Source organism: Eptesicus fuscus, chromosome 11 (genome assembly GCF_027574615.1).
Source record: "Eptesicus fuscus isolate TK198812 chromosome 11, DD_ASM_mEF_20220401, whole genome shotgun sequence".
Lineage (NCBI taxonomy): Eukaryota > Metazoa > Chordata > Mammalia > Chiroptera > Vespertilionidae > Eptesicus > Eptesicus fuscus.
The window spans coordinates 38,737,834-38,762,002 of record NC_072483.1 but is presented as its reverse complement, the minus strand read 5'-3'; the positions used below and the strand labels follow the sequence as shown (position 1 = coordinate 38,762,002).

The 24,169-nt window shown below is 38.9% G+C and overlaps 1 protein-coding gene across 1 annotated transcript in view; it reads left to right on the top strand.

The window, feature by feature from the left end:
- LOC103283379 (lymphocyte antigen 75) overlaps positions 1–24,169 on the top strand; it is a 140,376-nt gene that overhangs the window by 112,245 nt on the left and 3,962 nt on the right. Inside the window, exons 35-38 of the mRNA XM_008138647.3 lie at positions 4,117–4,227; positions 14,058–14,174; positions 15,973–16,146; positions 17,907–17,933. Coding sequence (XP_008136869.2) covers positions 4,117–4,227; positions 14,058–14,174; positions 15,973–16,146; positions 17,907–17,933 — 429 coding nt within the window. The remainder of the gene's footprint in view (positions 1–4,116; positions 4,228–14,057; positions 14,175–15,972; positions 16,147–17,906; positions 17,934–24,169) is intronic.

Genomic DNA, 24,169 nt, shown 5'->3' with positions numbered 1-24,169 from the left:
AACTGCTAAAGACAAAGAAAATCTTGAAAGCAGCCAGAAAGAGCCACAGTTGGACCAACTGAATTTCTCAATAGGCATGATCAAAGTCAAAACAATAAAGTTACTTCTTACTATAAATGACAATTAAGCTGCCATTCTAGAATTCTGTATTTGCAAAAATATCCTTCAAACATGAAGGTAGTTTAGAGACATTTAGTAACACAGAAATGTAAGAAGGAATGAAGAACAACAGAGTAGGTAAATAAGTGTTTAAAGGAACATTGACCATGCAAAATAGTAATAAAACAACACAAAGGAAGGGAGGTCCATGAAATTAAAATATTATAAGGTCCTAGCATTGTCTAGGAAGTGGTAAAAGTACTAACTTATTTTAGGTACCAATTAAATTTAGGTAAGGTGGCATGTTGTAATTTTCAGGGTTCCCACTACAGAAATAAAATTAAAGAAAGTTTATTTAATAAGCTAAAAGAAAAAAATGGAATTTAAAAATATTTAGTAATCTAAAAAAAAACACACACACAAAAGGGGGGGAAAAGGAACAGAAAACAAGTAGGACAAATAGAAAACAAATAGTAACATGGTAGCTATAAACCCAAATGCATCAGTAATTACATTAAATATTAATTGAAATATTCTAATTACAAAACAAATATTATCAAACTGGAATTTTTTTTGAAGCCTAATTGCTGCTTGTAAGAATTATAATCACTTTGCAAAAGTGTTTGGCAGTATCTGCCAAAGCTAGTCACAGGTATACCTCTATGACCCAGCATTCCACTTCTAGAAATATACCCATGATAAAGCTTCATATTTGCACCAAAAGATGCCCAATGTGTTTATAGCAAAAGTACTTGTAATGGACACCGATTAGAAACTATCCAAATATCATCAACAGAAGAATGAATAAATTCATACAATACTAGATGGCAATGGGAAAGAACAACCTATGACGATACACTACAACATGAATGAATCTCATAAAAGTAATGTTTATCAAAGAAGCCAGACACAAGAGACTACATACTGCATGATTTCATTACTACAATGTTCAAAAACAGCAAAACTAATCTATGGTGTTAGAAGTTAGGATAGCGATTACCTTTGGAGGGAAGCAGTGACCAAAAGGGGTTAATGTTCTGTTTCTTTATCTCGCTGATAATTTACATGGATATGTCCATTTTATGAAAACTCAAGCTGTATATTTATGACTTACACATTGTATGATGTATTTCAATAAAAAGTTTACTTTTTAAAGAGTACGTTAGTAAACGTATTAGAATTGGCAGCAAATTCAATCCAGTTATATTACAGGATATCAGAAACTTCTCATGCTTCTAGAAGGAAAAGATGAATACACTGGAAAGAGAGTGTGTGAAGCTGCTGAAGAGGTGATAAAGTAAGCTATTTAAGGATGAAGTAGAGAGGATTCATTCATTCAGCAAAGTTTTTAAATTCTTATTATAGCCCAAGAGCTTTTTGAGGCATTGGAGATCCAAAGTTTAATAATAAGTCCCTATTGTCAGAAAGGTCACTGTTTAGTGGATAAGGATACCAGTCATAGACATAATAATGGAAGCTATGTTTTGAGCACCTTCCTTAAATTAGGCCCTATGCTGTGTAGTTTTGTAGATGCCTACCTAAAGCTGACAACAATCCAAGGAGGTTGTTTTTTCTTGAGGAAACACAGGAAATAAGTTGTCCAAGGTATCACCATGGAGATAAAAACCCTAGTCAGTCTGACTTCAAAGCCATGTTTCTCTTGGTACCTTACCCAGCCTTGGATGGTGTTTTAGAAGAGAAGTCAACATAAATTCCAGTGGCGATGTCTTGGAGAAGGTGGTATACATGGATGGCCTGGACCTCCAAGGATGAGCAGACAAAGAATAACGTTTGATGATCTGGAAGTGGTTTTGGAGAACTAAAAAGTCTTTCGTTCTAAGTAAGGGCCAGACTTTTGAAGAAGGCAGCAGAGGTGTGTAGTGAAAGTGAGATCATTGAGCACTGTTTCTCAGGAAGGGGATCTAGCTGCTCTTATACAGACTTTCAGCCAAGCACGTTGTTTTTAAGGCATCCCTGAACCCTCCTCCTATAAAGGTGTCTGGTCTGTCCAGTTCCTGAACCTTTCTGGACTTCCTTGCTTTTTAAATGTTGCACATACAATTTTATAGCCAGAGATTTGTTTTACTTAATATTTTACTAAGAGCATTGTCCTAAAGGAAAGTGCTTGCTGCTAAAACATCCCTATTCAACTACCTTTAAGCCACCATTATGGGGAAGTACTAGATTTCCAGGAGTTCAAACCAAGGTTGTCAGTCACAAGTGTAATGCAAGTATTTATAAAACAGCAGGAAAGAAAAAACCCATACAGAGATAACTTGTACCTTGAAACACCTATCCTCATGCTCGTGCATCTTGCATGGCTTAACTACTACTAGTAAAAGAAGCCAGCAGTACGAAGCCAGGGAAAAACTCAGGTCTCATACATCAGGATGATTTTAAGTAGCCCATTGTACTAAGTAGGTTATTGATCCAGCTGCTATAACAGTGACCTGAATTAACAGTGGATTTAGCCACACAGGAATTCCTTTTCTTTCTTGTTACAACTTGAGTGCGATATGATGGCTCCACCTAGGATCCTTCGTCTTCCGTCTTGTCGTTCTGTTATTCCTAGGCTGCTTCCATTGTTTACAGGATTAGAGATGGCTAACTATATTCTAGCCAGTGGGAAAGACGACATATGGTCCAAGCAGCACACTTCTTCCTTTAAAAAATTGTTTTTTAATTGATTTCAGAGAGGAAGGGAGAGGCAGAGAGAGAGAAAAAAAACACCAACGATGAAAGAGAATCATTGATCGGCTGCCTCCTGCATGGCCCCTACTGGGGGATTGAGCCTGCAACCTGGGCATGTGACCTGGCTGAGAATCGAACCATGACCTTCTGGTTCATAGGTTGATGCTCAACCACTGAGCCATACTGGCTGGGCACATTTTACACGTTTCATTCTACTCAGACCTTATTATCCAGAAGTTACTAGAAGACTGGGAAATAATCTATCTTGGTGGTCATGTACTCTGTGCTGAGATCTAGTACCAGAGACAACTCCTGGTCCCTGCCATATTCTGAGCCTAGTAAAATCGAAGTTGCTGAGTTTAGACTAACATAGCTGATGGTTAAATTCTGATCTTTGTAGAAAGGCATCCTGTTTGTGTTTAAATTATAATACATACAGAACTTAAAAAATAAAAATGTGTAAAATCTTAGTGCTTTTCCCTATGTAGACCTGAGAGAATATGGAAGCTTCATGCCTGATGCTCCTTTATTCACTGAAATTCAGTCAATACCTTGAATCCTTTGTCCATTCTGGCCATTGAAACCAAGCTCTTACAGGCAGGCCTGTTTTGCTTGTAATGCTGATAATGAAGAGTCCTAGAACAAGGCTTTAAAATGTACACCTGTATAACGAACAACAAGAGAGACCGAGACAGAAACAAAGGAGATGGGCCTCTACCTCACAACTGCAGAGGGAGAGAAACATTATGTTTCCTAGAACTCGTTCTAAGAATCTGCTTTGATGAGCTGATAATTAAGAACATTCAGAAGAACATCAATCTTGTTTTCCAGTGCAATAGGAAAACTTGTCTGAATAGTCATAATCCAGCAACTTGTTTTCTTCTCTGTTCTTGGAAGTATAATTTTAACAAAAAGATCTTGTAAAACTAAGACTTTTGGAATTGTGACTGCATGCTACAAAGGTAACCTTAAAAAGAGCTTGTAATTCTGATTGTCTTCCTTGATAGTTTGTTGCCTTGGCAATAATGCTATAATTTATGTCTGAATTCCTAAGCAACCCAAAGACTTAGAACTTTGCTCTGTAAAACCAGAAGAGATTCATTTGCTCAGTTCTCTTTTCCATCATATATTAGTATAATGGAAAAAAATAAATTACTGTCACACTCGTCAATTTCTTATTTTAACAAAAATAAAAAGCCTTGTTGCTGAATTAACAAGGGCAATTGCCTTTCCTTTTTTCTGTGAAAATCTAGTATTTTTATCTGTAGGAATTAATGAAATTCTTATTTTCAAGTTACTGAACAGTGTTTCTCTTTTTCCACGTAGACTGTCCTTCATCCACCTGGGTTCAGTTCCAAGACAGTTGTTACATTTTTCTTCAAGAAAACATCAAAGTAGAAAGCATAGAGGATGTCAGAAATCAGTGTACTGACCATGGTAAGGAGTTTATTCTTTTTCTTTTGCCTTTCAGAAATCAGTAAATAATGTTTACCAATTTCTTTAAAAACAATCGTTTTGTTGTATCTCCCTGGGTCCTTATCATAACCATATTCTGCAATATACAAGCCACAGGCAGTGGAACTGGGTGGAAGAGTGTTGTTGGTCATGTACTCTGTGCTATACCGCACATTGCTGTCCTAGCAGAGTGGCAGAACAGTAGCAACAGCAGTGTCTAAATAATGTGCCTGCTCTGTGCCAGGCACTATGCTTAAGCACACTGTATATTTTAATTGGCTTCAATTATTATAACAAACCTTCTTTTATCAAGAAGAAATTTAGTTCAGTTATTTGTTCAGTTATTTGCCTGATATATAGCTGAACAGAAGCCCTACAACTAGGGGATTAATTGGTAGAGCCAGGATTCAAACCAGGGTGTGTCTGACTTTAGGACCAGAGTTCTGGGTCACTCTGTTGTTCTGCCCTGAAAGTGCTGTTACAGGCATGTGTGTGAGCAGACATCAGGTGACAAGGGACCATGAAGTAAGACTGTGGTAAAGAAGTGTACATTAAAGAAAAATAAGAGAAAGGATATTTGCTAGGAGGTATGTTCAATATTCTCTGGGAAATACATTTGTAACTTTATATGGTGAAAAATTTTATTATTTTTTAAAAATACATTTTTATTGATTTCAGAGACGAAGGGAGAGGGAGAGAGAGATAGAAACATCAATGATGAGAGAGAATCATTGATTGGCTGCCTTCTGCACACCCCCTACTGGGGATCAGCCTGCAACCCAGGCATGTGCCCTTGACCAAAATCGATGCTCTATCCACTGAGCCAAACCAGCTAGGACAGTGAAATATTTCAAATAAAAGCTATTTTTAAAAAGATCTAAAATAAATAAATAAAAATAAAAAGGTCTACTTGGGTGCTCTTTATATATTTGACTTTTTAGCTCAAAGTGCATCCTGTTGTTAAGCCTCTAACTGTTGTGATCATCATTGGCTCAAAATTAAACTATGATATGAACTTCTAGTCAAGATGGGGGCATAGGAAAATGCGGTACTAGAATACCCCACAACCATATCAAAATTACAACTAAACTACAGAACAACCATCATTCAAAACTGCCTGAAATATAGCTGAACAGAAGCCCTACAACTAGGGGATTAACAAAGAAGCCACAAACAGACTGGATGAGGGGTGGAGCTGCAGAACAGGGCTGGTCACACACCCACATGTGGTAGATAAAAATCAGGAGGGATATCTCAACTGTAGAGGTCACCCCTGAGAACTAAGGGAGAACTTCAGCAGCACTAAAAAGCACATGGAAACCATAAAAAAGAACCAGTCAGAAATGAAGGTTACACTAACTAAAGTAAAGAATAATTTATAGGGAATCAACAAGAGTAGATGAAGCTGAGAATCAAATCAGAAATTTGGAATATAGGGGAACAAAACCATCCAATCACAATAGAAAAGAGAAAAAAAATCCCCAAAAATGAAGATATGTAAGGAGCCTCTGGGACACCTTCAAGAGTACCAAATTTGCATCATGGGGGTGCCAGAAGGAGAGGAGAGAGAGCAAGAAATTGAAAACCTATTTGAAAAAATAATGACAGAAAAACTTCCCTAACCTAGTGAAAGAAATAGACATACAAGTCTAGGAAGCACAGAGCATCCCTAACAAGATGAGCCCAAAGAGGCCCCCACACCAAGATACATCGTAATTAAAATGCAAAAGGTTAAAGACAAAGAGAGAAGCTTAAAAGCAATAAGAGAAAAGCATTTAGTTACCTACAAGGGAGTGCCCATAAGACTTCCAGCTGATTTCTCAACAGAAACTTGGCAGTCCAGAAGGGTTTGGCAAGAAATGTTCAAAGTGATTAAAAGCAAGAACCTGCAACCAAGATTACCCAGCAAAGCTTTCACTGAGAATCAGAAGACATATAATGAGCTTCTGAGACAAGAAAAAGCTAAAGGAGTTCATCACCACCAAAGCAGTATTACATGAAATGTTAAAGGGCCTTCTTTAAGAAGAAGAAGGAGATAAAAAGACCAAAATGGCAATAAATACATACCTATCAGCAATTGAACCTAAAAAACAAAATAAATAAATAAGCAGAATAGAAACAGACTCATAGATACAGAGAACGTTTTGACAGTTGCCAGATGGGAGGGAGGTAGGGGCATTGGTATAAAAGTTGAAGGGATTAAGAAGTACAAATTGGTAGTGGCAGAACAGTCTTGAGGATGTAAAGTACAACATAGGGAATATAGTCAATACTATTCTAATAACTATGTATAATGTCAGATGGTTACGAGATTTATTGGGATGATCACTTAGTAAGTTAAATAATGTGTAATCACTGGGGTGTACACCTGAAACTAATACTGTATGTTCAACTGTAATTGAAAAGTAAAAAGTGGTTTAAAAAACCTATGATGTTGTAAACTAGCATCTTTTTCAACTGATATATCTATGATGGTGAGATGAGAGTCATTGATTCTTTAAACATGCTTTTTATTGTTCTTTAAGCTTTTGCACTCGGATGTCGAGTGTGACTCGACACGGTTAGCATCGGTAGCAGCTCAAGAAAAAAACAAGCGAGTGCAAAGGGTTAAGATCTAGAGATCTGTAGATAATTTCATTAAATTTTGACAGGCATATTAATCACTCCAGCATTCAGAAATGTTCTTTACCTAAAAGACACAATTTCTGACAACCCACCAGTATAACATTTGGAATACTATCAAATTGTATTAGGAATATTTTAGTTAAAATAAGAGTTATTTGTCATAGAAGGAATACATGTAAGCAATAGAAGTTTTTAATCCTAGTAAGTGCCACATAGTACTTAATACATAGTTATTGTTTCCTTTGGAAAAACTCTTGCCTGCTAAATGGTGTCGAACATTGGCTCTTTGAAAAAAAGAAAAAATTTCCAACATGTCCATTTGGTTTCATTTCAAGGAAATTGAATAATAGGAATTTTGCTGGTCTTACAAGATTTTAAAATGGAATTTCCCTTACAACTATTTTTTTTAAGAAAATCATTTATGCCCTGGCTGGTGTGCTCAGTAGTTAGAGCATCAGCTTGCACACCAAAGGGTCTCCCCCCGCCAAAGGATTTTGATTTCCAGTGAAGGATACGTACCTTGGTTGTGGGTTTGCATCCTACCCCGATTGGGGCGGTGCAGGCGGCAGACATCTCTCTCACATCAATGTTTCTCTTCCCCCCCCCCCTCTCTCTTTCCTCTCTTTCTCTTTCCATTTCCTCCCTCCCACTCTCTCTGAAAAGCAATGGAAAAAATATCCTCATGTGAGGATTAACAAAACAAAATAAAAAGAAAGAAAACCATTTTTCATTAGGTACTAGAGGCTCAGTGCATGAAATTCGTGCATGGGTAGGGTCCCTAGTGGCTGCCAGCTGCCAGCCAGGGCCGCCCTTCCCCTGCTTGCTGGCTGCCGGCCGGGGCCTTCCTTTGTTCCACACTGCCCCTTGGTGGTCCGCCCACGTCATAGCGAGTAATTGAACTCCCAGTTGGTCAAACTCCCGAGGGGACACTTTGCATATTAGGCCTTTATATAGAGAGATACTTAGACATAAACCAGATTTCAGTTGCAGAAATTAATGATATTGGAGGCTGAGAGCCAAGAAAGGACAGGTTCCTATACTCTTATTAGCTTGTCTGAACAAGGTGGAAGTTCATTGTCCAGCTTTAATACTTATCTTACGCAGTTAAGCAGCTGCTTACTATACAGAGGCATACTTAATACTTGTGACTGACTTCCTCTACAACTCAACTGTGGTTAGCTGTATTTGCTATTTTTCTTTAGCAAAGCAAAACAAAATTGAAAACACCCAGCAACTTTGTGGCTTGTTTCAGAGTCCATTAACTCTACTTGTTCAAACTGGGAAACCATTTAGAATTTTAAATTGTTGTATGTAAATTTGCTTATACAATTTGTCTGGTGTCAAAAGAAAAATAATTTTTCCCACCCAGTTAAAATGTATAAATTCAGCTTTTCTTACTGATTTTTAAAAAATTCTTATACAATTCTCACCATTTATGTGATAATCCTTTTTATTTACCTCCACTATGGAAATACTCATTTCATTGATGAGCCAGAAAATTAGCTAAAATGTGTTTATAATGCTGTTTCTTATTTTTTGGATAGGATCGTGTTTTGGTTTAGAACAGTAGTGGATATTAATTCAGTGTTTTCTATGTATGCAGAACAAAAGCACAAGGACTGTTAGAATGTTTACATTAGGATTTATTAAATCTTCACAGCCTCACAAAATCATATCATAAACCTATCATAAGAGTATGTACTAGTACTAGTATACACAATAAGTGACTTGTTACCTTTTGAGCTGCAAAGAGCTATATCTAGAAATATTCCCTGTGCTTTGTTCTAATTTACTTGATGTTACCTCTCCATTATTCTTGATACTATTATTCCTTTAGGAAAATAATTGTGAGAGGCTAAAGTTTTTCTTATTTTGAAGCATTTAACCTAAATTTATATATTATCATTATAATTGAAAAAATGAGTATTTTCAGTCTTTCCTTTTTGTGATCTATGAGCTATGTCACTAGCCATAAAAAGAATTAAAGACCCAAATTACATCTCAGCAGGTAGTGTCACTAATAATGCATTAAAAAAAATTGCTTGTGTGCATGTATTCTTCAGGGTCTTATGCTGTCATTTGTTAAAGAAAATGACATAGTAATTTAAGTGTATACAGTACTTAATTAGATTACAATGTTAAAAATCATTTGGATTCCACTGGCTGCTACAAGGTCAGAGAAAAGGATGAAAAACTAATCTGAACACTTATGCCTACAGTGTAACATGGTAAAGTATTTCCCTTGAGGAGTTTTCTAGTGTGGCATTTTTGGTCACATTTCAAATTATAAGTAAGTAAATACTAGGGTAAAACAGATTGAAAGTCTATATGACATTCAATAGACAGGAGGTGACAGCTGGTAGAACTGATAAGAAAATCATCACAGAGTTTTTAAAACTGGAGATATGACTGAGAGAATCTTGCTGAATCTTGATTTGGGATTAATTAAAATACTATTAAGTATTTTAATGTCAGTCTTATTTTTCTTTACAAAGTTCTTTCTTAATTACACAACTAAGGCATGATCACTGTAGAAAACTTAGAAAAACACATATGCAAATATTTTTAAAATGAAACCAAAATCATCCTAAATTTGCACTACCCTAAGGAGCACAGCATTTGTAAAATTGGGGCGGTGGGGAGCAAGTACCCTTCCTGCTGGACACAGACTTGAGTGCCGGCCTCATGTGTGTCCCCAGGTTTTCCGATTTTGGTTAAGTCTCCTTCTAGAGCCTGAGACCATCAGAAAACACAGATATTTACATTACGATTCATTAACAGTAGCAAAATTACAAATAATTTTATGGTTGGGGGGTCACCACAACATGAGGAACTGTATTAAAGGGTCGTATTAAAAAGGTTGAGAACCACTGCTCTAGTAGAATATATATCCTATCTAATAAAAGAGTAATATGCAAATTGACCATCACTCCAACACACAAAGATGGCCGCTCCCATGTGGTCAAAGATGGCTGCCCCCATGTGGACACAAGATGGCCGCCACAAGATGGCCAACAGAAGAGGGCAGTTAGGGGTGACCGGGCCAGCAGAGGAGGGCAGTTGGGGGGATCAGGTCTGCAGGGGAGGGCATTTGGGAGGGACCAGGCCTGCAAGGGAGGGCAGTTGGGAGGGGAACCAGGCCTGCAGGGGAGGGCAGTTATGGGTGACCAGACCAGCAGGGGAGGGCAGTTAGGGGCAATCAGCCCGGCAGGGGAGCAGTTAGGTGTCCATCAGGCTGGCAGAGGAGTGGTTAGGTGTCAATCAGACTGGCAGGGGAGTGGTTAGGGGGTGATCAGGCTGGCAGGCAGAAGCAGTTAGGGGCAATCAAGCAGGCAGGTAGGCGAGTGGTTGGGAGCCAGCAGTCCTAGATTGTGAGAGGGATCCCAGATTGGAGAGGGTGCAGGCTGGGCTGAGGGACACCCCCGCCCCCCGTGCACGAATTTTGTGCACCGGGCCTCTAGTTTACTAATAACTGAACATTTTCCCACTGCTTAGATATGCCATAGCTAATTGCAGGGGCCTGATGCGGCGGGGGCCAAACATGGCAGGGATCTCCCTTTTCCACGTCCCGCGCGGAAAGAAAGATGAACGAACCAGTTCTAAGTGGAGGCAGCCAGGGATTGAGAAATATTAGAAATAAAGAGAGGAGACACAGAGATAGATTTGAAAGCTGGGGCTGGGTGGATCTTTCTGTGCCTGGCTGAGGCCATAGAACAGATCCAGACTGCAAAGCTGAGGCTTTATTTATAATCAGGGACAAACAAGGCAATTAACAATGTTCTTGTAAGTTTCACTTGTTTTGGCAGCACTTGCTGCCCCTCCCACAGCCCACTAGCTACCCAGGAAAGATCTAGGGATCAGTTACAGGATCAGGCTTAATTATGCTGGGAGGGGTCTGCCCTCCAAAGGAACTTGTTTGTGATCCTGCCACAGGTCAGTCCAGGCCTGGGGAGGGCAGTTATGGGTGACCAGACCAGCAGGGGAGGGCAGTTAGTGGCAATCAGGCCGGCAGGGGAGCAGTTAGGTGTCCATCAGGCTGGCAGAGGAGTGGTTAGGTGTCAATCAGACTGGCAGGGGAGTGGTTAGGGGGTGATCAGGCTGGCAGGCAGAAGCGGTTAGGGGCAATCAAGCAGGCAGGTAGGCAAGTGGTTGGGAGCCAGCAGTCCTAGATTGTGAGAGGGATCCCAGATTGGAGAGTGTGCAGGCTGGGCTGAGGGACACCCCCGCCCCCCATGCACGAATTTCGTGCACCGGGCCTCTAGTTTACTAATAACTGAACATTTTCCCACTGCTTAGATATGCCATAGTTAATATATGCCAACCTCTAATGTTAATTTTTCGAGTCTCTCAGCGACATAAGCAACGAGTGAGGAATGTTAGTGATTGTGCCTCTTTCATTTGAGCACCAAGCTAATATTAACTTGCACAATTGTTAAGGATCAGCAGGTCAGAGAATATGTACTTTTTTAAGGGCTTGCCAGATTGTCTCCAAAAAAATTGTACTGATTTTTCTCTGACTAACCACTTACGAGTTCCTAGTTTTCTACAACTATGGCCAACATTGTTTAATCTGAAAGTCTTATTTTAATTTTCATTTCTTTACCAGTAAGATTGCATTTTCCACATACAGTATTTGTTGTTATATTTTTTTTGTGAGGGTGAATTGCCTTTTTCAGTTTCAGATCAATTTTTTCTTTTATTAAGGTGTTTGCCTTTTTACTTTTTATTCCTAATAGAGCTTTCATCTGCCCAGTTTGTGAGTTTCTTAACTATAAGGTATGCTTTAAAGGTAGATTTTTTGGCTCTATAGTTTTCTCTTCCCTCTGTAGTTAAATTTCTTGGTTGTCTCTTTTAATAGAAGTGAAAGTAATAACAGAATCCTTTTTTCTTAGGAACATGTTATATTACTCATTTAGCTGAGTACAGCTGAAAGGGTGTTAGAATGCTCCTCGTTACTTCTATCTTTACTGGGGGATGTATCATTCCCACCAGATTTCCAGATGCTACAAGCTTCGATATCATAATTCATTGTTTTATCTTGCAAAATCATACACCATCATGATAGAAACTAACTCCACTACTGTTTTCTTATGTGTATTAGCCAATTAAGACAGTGGAATTATTTTTTACTTTGCAAGGGAATCTTTGGGTTAAGAAACAAGGTTAAATATCTCGGGAAAGCGAAGATACTGCTAAAATCTATAGGGGGCTATGTAGCTTATCGAATATAAGGATATACTAAGTGTACCAGTTAATAATGCAGATTTTGTAATCAAAGAAAACAAGATAATTTCAAGAGAAACATCAGAAGTGCTTTATTCAAAGTAATGTCATCGCTAGCTACACATGTCCCCATCTTTCAGGTAATTTGTGGATACTGTCCCAAAGGAACTTTCCTTGTTTTGAGGCAAACCATTCAGAGACCCAATTTTCCACTTCTTCATACTTTTTGAAGTGCTGCTCAGAAAGTGCGTGTGCTATCGATTGGAACAAGTGGTAATCTGAAGAAGCAAGGTCTGGTGAATACAGCGGGTGGGTTAATATTTCCCAGGCAAGATCTTTTAACGTGTCTTTAACTGGTTTAAAGTATGTGATGATGCGTGACCATGAAGCAAAATTATTTTGCCGTGTCTTCTGGCACATTCTGGTCTTTTTACGATCAAAGCATGGTTCAAATAGATTATTTGTTGTCCGTAGCGATCAGTATTTATGGTTTCACTTGGTTTTAGAAGCTCATAATATACCACACCTTCCTGATCCCACCAAACACAGAGCATTGTCTCTTTCTGAAGTGATTTGGCCTTGCAGTCGATGTTGATGGTTGACCTGGATTAACCCATCATTTTGTGCGTTTGGCATTCTCAAAATAAATCCACTTTTCATCGCGTCACTATTCGATGCAAAAAAGACTTTCTTTCGTGCCGTTGAAGCAACATTTTACTGATGACTTTTCGGTTTTCCATTTGTCTTTCGTTCAGTTGATGTGGCACCCATTTTCCTTCCTTTAAAGTCTTTCCCATTGCTTATAAACGATCGGAAATTGTTTGCTGAGCAACTTTTAATCTTTCTGCAAGTTTTTTTGAGTTTGACATGCATCTTCATCCAATAATGCTTGTAATTGTTGGTCTTCAAACTTTTTCGGTTTACCTGGACATTCTTTGTCTTTCACATCGAAATCATCACTTTTAAAGCGTTTAAACTAGCGCTTACAGTATCTTAAGATGGAGCATGTTCACCATAAGCTTCCCAAAGTATATGACAACTTTTTCTTCAAAGTAAAGTAATGAATTAAAACTTCCTGCAAATGCTCTTTTTTGGGCACGGAATTCGACATTTTTAAGCGTAAAAATATCTATGATGTTAACACCTTCAGCAAATTTGACATGAAGTTTTGAAGCTTGCTGTTAATACAACAAAATAGCATACATATCAAATCGCATATATATCAACATATGTATAACTCCATCTATTGAAAAAAATCCACATTATTAACTGGTACACCTAGTAAAAGTTAATGTACGTGAGACAAAAATATGTGTGGCTGTTGCTCTTTCCTCTTGAACCTGGTGAGTCACAGGAAAAATCAATTCACTACCTAGGGAGAATGAGGACCACCTTTGTCATTTGCCAGGACTTAGTTCTAAGGATGAACAGGGAAAATATGGGAAGGAATGGGCTTTGGGCAGCAGGAGCATGAAGGCCAGGTAAATGAGGTAAGTCAGAGACGCTGCTTGTTACTTGAACTTGACTAGGTCTTGGGACTATTGAGGCAAGTTGCCCTCCTTTGTAGGTCTCCTGAGTGTGGTCAGAGCTTCTCCCCTCCATACTTGTGAAATGAGGACAGGAGGGCCCATGATCGTTAAAGTGTATAGTGGGAAAAAGTTGAGAGATACATTAAATGTGTTTTACTGCTCAAGCCTCTTCATGATGTTTGTTTTCATGTTAATGAGATTACCAACTCTAGGTGAATGAAATAGAGTATAAAATATTTCTGCTCAATTTACATCACATTATTTTACTTTTCTCATGAGTAATTATGTGCTCTTCAGATATGCATATTTTAAAGCTAAATTAAAAATGTAAAAGTATAATTATGTATTTTAATACTATATAATTTTATATACTTCATGTGATTTTCATTGGTTCTGGGAAGATGGTGACTTTTTCCCTACCTAAAATGATTTCAGGAGCAGACATGATAAGTATACACAATGAAGAAGAAAATGCTTTTATACTGGACACTTTGAAAAAGCAATGGAAAGGCCCAGATGATATCCTACTAGGCATGTTTTTTGACACTGATGGTAAGTGCTATTTATCTTGAGATATATCCTGTTTTTCCCTTTAACATTAGTAAAACTGGTCACTTTCTTTTATATTCTTTAACTAGAGGCCCGGTGCACGAAATTCGTGCACAGAGGGGGGTTGTCCCTCAACCCAGCCTGTACCCTCTCCAATAGGGGACCCCTCGAGGGATGTCCGACTGCCCGTTTAGGCCCGATCGGGCCTAAACGGGCAGTCGGACATCCCTCTCACAATCCAGGACTGCTGGCTCCCAACTGCTTGCCTGCCTGCCTTCCTGATTGCCCCTAACCACTTCTGCCTGCCAGCCTGATCACCCCCTAACCACTCTGCTGCCAGCCTGTTTGCCCCCAACTTCCCTCCTCTGCCGGCCTGGTCACCCCTAACTGCCCTCTCCTGCAGGGTTGATCACCTCCAACTGCCCTCCCTTGCAGGCCTGGTCCCTCTCAACTGCCCTCCCTTGCAGGCCTGGTCCTTCTCAACTGCCCTCCCTTGCAGACCGGGTGCCTCCCAACTGCCCTCTCCTGCTGGCCATCTTGTGGTGGCCATCTTGTGTCCACATGGGGGCAGGATCTTTACCACATGGGGGCAGCTATATTGTGTGTTGCAGTGATGATCAATCTGCATATTACTCTTTTATTAGATAGGATAGAGGCCTGGTACACGGGTGGGGGCCAGCTGGTTTGCCCTGAAGGGTGTCCCAGATCAGGTGGGGGTTCCCTTGGGGCATGGGGCGGCCTGAGCGAGGGGCCTGTGGTGGTTTGCAGGCCGGCCACGCCCCCTGGCAACCCAAGTGGAGGCCCTGGTATCTGGAATTTATTTTCCTTCTACAATTGAAACTTTGTAGCCTGGAGCGGAGCCAAGCCTGGGGCTCCCTCCGAGGCCTGCAGCCATTTGTCTTGGGGTTATAATTGAAACTTTGTTGCCTTAAGCGGGTGGGCCCGGCCAGTGTGTGCAGAAAGCTTTGCTTCCCCTGTTGCCGGGGGCAACCCTGGCCTGCTCTCTCAAGCTCCATCCTGCTGCCATTTGTTTACTTTCTATAATTGAAACTTTGTAGCTTGCGTGGAGGCTTAGGCCTGGCAAGGGCAGGCGGAAAGCTTAGCTTCCTCTGTTACCTAGGAAACCTTGTTCTCTGTGGCTGTAGCCATCTTGGTTTGGGTTAATTTGCATACTTGCTCTGATTGGATGGTGGGTGTGGCTTGTGGGTGTGTTAGAGGTATGGTCAATTTGCATATTTGTCTGTTATTAGGTAGGATTCCCTAGTTCAAGGTCCAAGTACTGTAGTTTCAGCGTCACCCATGACTTGTACCACAGCTTTTCCCTGTGCAGCTCAATGTGTTTCACATGTGAGAATCAAAGTTGATTCTTTTGCCTGGATTAAAATGTGGTTCTAGGTTCAATAATTTTATAATATGGTAAGGTTATAAAAATCAGTACCACTGTCAATGATTATGATACAGATGGACAGCTATCAAGGTTGTATCATGTAAATGTATTTATTGTCACTGCAGAAAATAGAAAATACATAAATATTTTCAAAATGAAATTACTAAGGTTCCTATTAATAATTTATTTTCTTGGCTATTTCCCATTAATATATTTTTTCTGTACAAATATGAGATCTACAGAACCTTCTTGAACCGATACCTCTGATTGACCTGTACACAGGATATGTTTCTTTTCTAATTAAAATCCTACAACCAAATGTGTAGACTAGACATTCCTTTCTAACTTTCTCCTTTTAATCCTAGACCCTTTGGGTTTTATACTGATAATGTTGAAAATATTCTTACCTGACAGATCAGAGTTTCAAGTGGTTTGATAAGTCAAATATGACTTTTGGTAAGTGGACAGATGAAGATGAGGAGGAGGATCTGGTTGACACCTGTGCCTTTTTGCACACCACCACCGGTGAATGGAAAAAAGGAAATTGTGAAGTTTCTTCTGTGCCAGGAGCCCTCTGTAAAGCAGCTAGTAAGTATAATTGAAGACCTTTTTCCAATCTTAAGAGGCGTGGGAAAGATGGTTTTGAAATAATTTTGAGATAAGTATGCCTCAGGGGAGGGAATAAAACTTCAGGATATATTAGGGTGGTTTGTGCTCAAATCTCTTGGAAGTCAAGCATTAATTCTCTTACATTTCCAAGGTTGAGCCAGATCAGGTGAACCACATACTTAAAAAAAAGAGATGATCTTTTTGTTGAAAGTATTACAGATGTCTCCCTGGCCCCCTTCCCTGGCCTTCCCCGAACTATTGTCTGTCCATGGGCTATGCATATATGCATATAAATTCATTGGTTAATCTCTCCCCCACCCCTCTGAAATATGTCAGTCTATTCCATGCTTCAATATCTGGATCTTTTTTGTTCAGTTTATTTTGTTCATTAGAATCCATATATAAGTGAGATCATGTGGTACTTGTCTTTCTCTGACTGGCTTGTTTTGAACCACACATACTTTTATTCTGTCTGCTTATTCTTAGAGCTTGTAAGAGGTCAAAGTTCATTCTGTTGTTCAGAGGAATTATAGCCCCTTTGCCTGTGATTTTAACAGTGGAAGTGGTGAATGAAGATTCCAGGATTCTAATGTTAGTTTACAAAGAATTTGATTCTGTACAAGAATGAATATTTTTTCTTTGGGCAAAGAAAATTTTTATTGTAGTTTATAATTTATTCTGGATTAAAATATAAGTTTTCTTTTGATCCATCAGAATACTTTCTAGTGAACAAAATGATCCTGACCCGAAACATTAAAGTTTAAAATAAAACCCTCACCAGAGGATGTTTTTTATTGATTTTAGAGAGAGAGGAAGTGGGGGGAGAGAGAGAGAAACATCATTGGGTGCCTCCCGACTAGGGATGGAACCTGAAACCTGGGTATGTCCCCTGACCCAGTATTGAACCCTCGACCCTTTGGTGCACAAGACAACACTCCAACCAACGGAGCCACACCAGCCAGGGCCTGACCCACAACATTTTGATGTTATTATTAAACATTACAGAATGTTTGTTCTAAATTTTAGAAATAATTTTTTTTTCATTAAAGACTCTTAAAATTTCAAAATATAATTTTGGAGTGTGTGAAATAAAGACACAGCCATTTTCTCATTTTGCATCTTTAGTAATGCCTCCTTCTACTTTAACTGTAAACCAAAACTATACACCTGCCTCTGATTATTTCCTTTCTTTATATCTGAAGCTAGATATATTTTTTTTACTTGCTTCAGCAGAGTTCTTGACTAGTGTTTTATAGTAATTATATAAAATTTGTCATAGTTTTATGATAGTAGCATTCAGCTTCCAGTATTTATTGTGTGTTTGTTTTTTGCTGTTCATTTACTGTGCCTTAGGGAACCATTATATAAACCAAATTTTTAATTAAACTGTAACTTTGAAACATCTTATATCATGAGTAAATCCATGCTAATGAGGTAAAAAGTTACAATTGTGTACTTTAATTTTAATGTTTTCTACACTCTCCCAACCAAATTCCTCTTATTTGCCTCACTTCATTTTTTCTTGAGCCTCATTCTTTTTCCACCACCAAACTAATACATTTTGTAAGACCTCTACATCTTTTATTAAAACTAAGTTCAAAACAGATAAAGGCAATACCAAGAAATAGGAATGGATACTATTAAGATATTAAAGAATTCATTTTTAACTGCTTTGAAAGTATTTAAAGGCAATCTTAGAATATTAAAATTTTTAATTTTTATTTTCTTTTGTATTTTAGTTCCATATGAAAAGAAATATTTATCAGGTATGTAATGGTCTTTTCTTAAAATTTTTTCACTAATGACCCTCTCTAAAAAGTTATTTAACATAAAGTAGAACAATTTTTATACAAATGTAGAAAGGTCTCTTAGCTTAGTAATAAGACTGACATTTTAAATATGATTAACTGCAATTATGCATGAAATGAACATTTTTTAAAACACCAAATTTTCTCATAGAACTCCAGTATGTTTTTGTGGGAAATGACTATCTTTTGTTCAAAAAAATTTCCCCTCAGTTGTAATTATATGTCTTGAGGGCTTCCTAAACACATTTTTTAAAAGCTGACGTTAATATATGTATTTACATGGTTCAAAAGCAAAACTGTATAAGGCAAACCCTGAAAAATCTGTCTCCCATCTTTTCCCCATTCTGTGTTTATCTTTACTAAGTATCATTTCCATTTCTTCAACTGCCTAGTGTTTCTTTTGCCAGTAAGCAACTGAGATATTAGGCTTAGTTTGCCCCTTTTTATTCACTAGTATATTTTAGGTCTCTCTCCATATCATTACCTATAGATTGATCTTCCTTTTTTATAACTACATACTTACACTGTATGGATATACATAGTTATTTACACTTCCATTGTATGGATTTAACCAGCTCCAGACTATTGGGTTATTTCCAGACATTTTCTGTTATAGAGTGAATCCTGTTGCACAAAAACATCTTCACCTTGCACAAAAATGTTTATCTGAATTACCTGAAATATAATTGCTACACTGAAAGTGAACACATAACTTCTATTGATATTGATATACCATTGACTTTTGGATTTTTGCCAATTGGATAGTATAGTTTTTAATCTCCATATTTTGAAGTATAAATAACAGGGTAAACTGCACAAATCTTAAATGTACAGCTTGATGGTTGCTTATATATACACCTGTGTATACCATGAAGATACATTTCCATCACACAAATTGTTCCATCATGCACCTTCCCATGAATGACCATTCCACTCCCATCCACCCCAAAGGTAACACTATGCCTTCTATCACCATGTATTATAGTTGCTTTTATTGAACTTCACATAAATGTTAACTCTGGTGCTCTCACTCAGGAATTTTAGTTCATCCATGTTGTGTTATATATATTCACACACACATACAGGTATATACATATATAATTTTTCTATTATTACATAGTATTTATAAATATACCAGTTTTGCCAATTCTATTTGTTATGGGTATTTGGATCATTTCTAGTTTAGCACTAATATGATAGAGCTGCCTATGAAATTTCAAATGTTTCTTTGGACCTATAGTCTCATTTTCATTGAGTGGAATTGAGTAGAATGGAGACAGAAAGGGAGACTTCTCATTGTTTGCCTTGTATAATTTTGCTTTTGAACCACGTAATTACCTGTAGCTTTCAAAAGATGCATTTAATAAAGCTTTAAGACAGATGTTTCATGAATTATAACTGAGGTCAAGTTTCTTTAAACAAAAGATTGCAGTCATTTCAACAAAAACAGATAAAAAATTCAATGAGAAAATACAATTTGATGTTTAAAAATATTCCAGAGTGGAATTGCAAGGTTATAGGGTAGCTAATATGTTCAGTTTTATTAGAAACCACTGAGTAGTTTTGTAAAATATATTTTTATTGATTTCAGAGAGGGAGAGATAGAAACATCAATGATGAGAATCATTGATCAGCAGCCCCCTGCATGCCCCGCATTGGGGATGCAGCCCGCAATCCAAGCATGTGCCCTGACCAGGAATCTAACGGTAACTTCCTGGTTCATAGGTCGACGCTGAACCACTGAGCCATGCTGGCCGGGCCTGAGTAATTTTTCTAAGTGGCTGTACCACATTACATTCCTACTGCAAGTGTATACAAGTTCCACTTGCTTACCAATCCCAGGATGGTACTTATCATGCTATTTAATTTTTACCATTCAGCTGGATATGTAATTATTGTAAATTTTTCAAGTCCCTGATGAAGAATGATGTTGAACACTTACCATGTTTATCAGCCATTCCGGTATCTTTTGTGAAATGCCTGTTCAAGTCTTTTGCCCTTATTTTTTTTGTTCCCTTTGTTATTGATTAGTTTTTTCTTATAAGTTCTGGATACAAGTCCTTTATCAGGTATATGTACCATGAGCATTTTCTCTGTTTAGGGCTTGCCATTGGTATAACTATGATCAAAGAGGTGTATTTAAATAAGAATTTGTACGTATTTCTCTTTTCTATAGGAGCAACATGTAACATCTAAAAAAATCAAGCACAGTACAACCTCACACCTATTAGGCTGGCTGTCTAAAAAACAGCAAAAAACAAGTTTTGACAAAGATGTGAATAAAATAGAAACCTTGTGCACTATTAGTGGGAATGTAAAATGGTGCAGCCACTGTGGAAAACAGTATGGTAGTGCCTCAAAAAATTAAAAATTACCATTGATCCAGCAATCCCATTTCTGAGTATTTACCCAAAAAGAAGTGAAAGGAAGGTTCAAAGAGGTATTTGTATACCCATATTTATAGCAGCATTATTTGCAATAGCCAAAAGGTGGAACCAACTCAATATCTATCAACAAATAGATAAGCAAAATGTGGTATATATTACTACTATGGAACATTATTCAGCCTTAAAAAGGCAATTCTGACATATGCTAAACATGCATCAACTTGGAGGACATTAATCTAAGTGAAATAAGCTAGTCACAAAGGGTAAATGTTGTATGATCCCAATTATATGAGGTAGCTGAAGTAGTCCACCTCATAGAGATAGAAGGTAGAATGGTGGTTGCCAGGGCCTTGGTGTAAGGGATAATGGGGGGTTATTAATACATGTAGTTTCTGGTTTGCAAGAGATCTATGGATGAATAGTGGTAACATAGCACAACAATGTGAATGTAGTTAATGCTACTGAAATGTATTTAAGATGATAAATTTTGTTGTATATTTTACCATATTTTAGAAATTAAAGGAAAGCAGTTGTAAGCATGTTTCTTAGAAGCAGGAAAGCAAGTAACAGCAGTAACAGGAGTGGTTACCTTTAAGGAACAGAAATTAAGGATGAGGGGCTGGAGCAGTTTTTTTTTTTTTTCATAGCCTACCTTGCAGAACCATGTATTTCAAGCAATGAACATGTATACTTAGGAGGGAAAAGGTTATGCAAATTGAAACATGAGTAGAAAATATCAGGTAGGTCTTTGGATCTCAAAACCATTTCAGGAATAGTTTAAAAGGTCTGGCAACATTTGGTCTTTAGAGTCCAGTAATCTCTGAAAAACTAGAAATTCATTAAAAAACATATCCCATACATATGTGTAACTATTATGTGCAAGGTTTTCTTCTTTTAGACATTAAAGACAGAGCAGTGAACAGAAACAGCCTCTGGTCTCAAGCTTACATCTTAGTGGGAAGGTTCAATATATGTCAGATGATGTCACATACTACAGAAAAAAAGATAAGAGAGAAAGCGGGATGCTTTTAAAAATAGGGTTGCCAGGAAAGGCTTTATTTGAGCACAATAAAGACGTAAAGGAAATGAAAGGATGTTTGAAAGCCTATCATAAAGGCATTTTGTTTAGTCTATGACTTTATGGAGTAACAATAGTACCAGGAAGTTGAAGCAAGCAGGGCAGTTAAGTGGAGAGGTACTTTTGGCAAACAGGAAGTTCCCTTTCATGCAAGTGTTAAGCTACAAGAAGTCCTGGGGAAGAATGCTGTCAAGAGAAAGTGGCTGCACTTGGTGTGGTAAGCACACAGGAAAAGGGGTAGTTAGACCAAATTGGATTCAGCACCAGCTTACAGAAGATGATGCGTGAGTTACAAGTCATTTAAACCCCGTGCCCGTTTCTCCGTATGTAAAAAAAAAAAAAAAAAAAAAGTTAAAAATATAGGGATTGTATGTACACTGTTAGCATGCAAACTGGCTTGGAATTATAAAATCCAACAAATTTATATTTTTGAGAGATCGATTATGTAGTTTGGGCGGCAGTGTTAAAACTAAGGTATCATGGTGACAAGAGGAATAGTCAGACTGGAAAAAGGACATGACTAGTGTATGTAAAGTCTAGGATAGTTCCTATATTGGATGATTCTACAGTGGCTACTGGTGTCATCACTTAAGAGAATTTGAGGTAGAACAGCCTTGGTAGTGGGGAGAGGCATCAGCTACACACAATACCTACCGATAAATATTTAAAAACTCAAAAGACTAAGACCAACCAGGCAGAATTTTGAGTCCACATAGAATGGAACAGTTTGAAAAATGGGGAGAGCATGTCAGGGAAGTCAGTGATTACATGTCAAAGTTGAGTGGCTAATAGTCCAGCTATAGTAGATACAAGAATCAAATAATATACATGTGTTTCTGCATTTAGTAATGAGACCTTTGGTTGAGAAGTCAGATTGGGTTTGAGAAATGTGGAGAGCTTGTTTTAATTATGTTATAGCTTTCCTAAACTTCCTTTTATTAGGCCTAAGCAAGACTTATTTACCTTGCTAAGAGCTATTTTTAATTAGTTTTTAAAATTAGTATTATATAATACTTAGTAAAGTGGGCAATGAATTTTTCCTATAATTAGTAGGTAAGTGTTTCTAATGTAGAACTAACCTTTATTCCAGATAGAAAACCTTAACATAATTTTAACACCCAACTCATTAGTTGCCTCAAGACTGGCATCCCTCCACATCTCAGTAGAATGAAGCCAGCCAAACAAAAGCCCTGGAGGCAACTTGAGCACAGGTCACTTGCAGGATGTAAAAACACAAGGAGTATATATATATACTATGCCCTACCAATGCAGAATGCCATTCAGTTCTTAAGATACTAGGTATTTTAATTTACTAGTTAAGGAGTGTGGTTATGTCTATTATGCCAGTCTTAATTACCATGCTCTTTCAGACTAAAGTTTTCTTTTTTTGGACTATCCTGTCTAATAAGAGTAATATGCAAATTGACCATACCTCCACAACGCCCACAAGCCATGCCCACTAGCCAGTCAGGAGCGAATATGCAAATCCAACCAAGATGGCTGCGGCCACAGAGAGCAGGAGGGAGGCTTGAGTTTCCCCGGCAATGGAGGAAGCCAAGCTTTCCGCCTGCCCTTGTCGGCCTAGGCCTCCACTCAAGGCTACAAAGTTTCAATGATAGAAGATAAATAAATCCAAACAGAAATGGTGGCAGCCTTGGAGCTGGAAAGAGCAGGAGACTAGGGTTGCCTCCGGCGATGGAGGAAGCCAAGCTTCTGAAGCCCTGGCCTGCCTTGGCCTCCGCTCCAGGCTACAAAGTTTCAATTATAGGAGGTAAATAAATTCCAACAGAAATGGCTGCCACCACAGAGCAAGCAGAAGGCTTGGCTCCACTCCAGGCTACAAAGTTTCAATTGTAGAAGACAAATAAACCCCAGATACCAGGGCCTCCGCTTGGGTCACTGGGGGGTGTGGCCGGCCTGCAAACCACCACAGGCCCCTTGTCCAGGCAACCCCATGCCCCAAGGAAACCCCCACTCTGATCCGGGAGACCCTTCAGGGCAAACCAGCTGGCCCCCACCCATGCACCAGGCCTCTATCCTATCTAATAAGAGTAATATGCAGAGTGACCATCACTCCAACACACAAGATGGCTGCCCCCATGTGGTCAAAGATTCTGCCCCATGTGGACACAAGATGGCCACCACAAGACGGCTAGCAGGGGAGGGTAGTTGGGAGGGACCAGGCCTGCAAGGGAGGAGAGTTCGGGGTGATAAAGCCTGCAGGGGAGGGCATTTAGGGGCAATCAGGCCAGCACGGGAGCAATTAGGCATAAATCAGGCTGGCAGGGGAGTGGTTAGGGGGTGATCAGGCTGCAGGCAGAAGCGGTTAGAGGCAATCAGGAAGGCAGGTAGGCGAGTGGTTGGGAGCCAGCAGTCCTGGATTGTGAGAGGGATCCCAGATTGGAGAGGGTGCAGGCTGGGCTGAGGGACACCCCTCCCTCCGTGCACGAATTTCGTGCACCAGGCCTCTAGTTGTCATATAATCACTTAAGTAGTTAGTACTGATTATTATACATTAGAGGCCCAGAGTATGAAAATTCATGCACTGGAGGGGGAGGGAGGTCCCTCAGCCTGGCCTGCCCCCTCAGTCCAGGAGCCCTCAGGGGCAGGAGGCAACCCGGCGATCAGGGGAAGGCGACACCCCCATCACACCTGCTGCTGCCACTGCCAGCAGCGCAAACCTAGGCCGGCCCTGGTTACCTGAGACTTGGGCAGCCCTGGGTATTTGG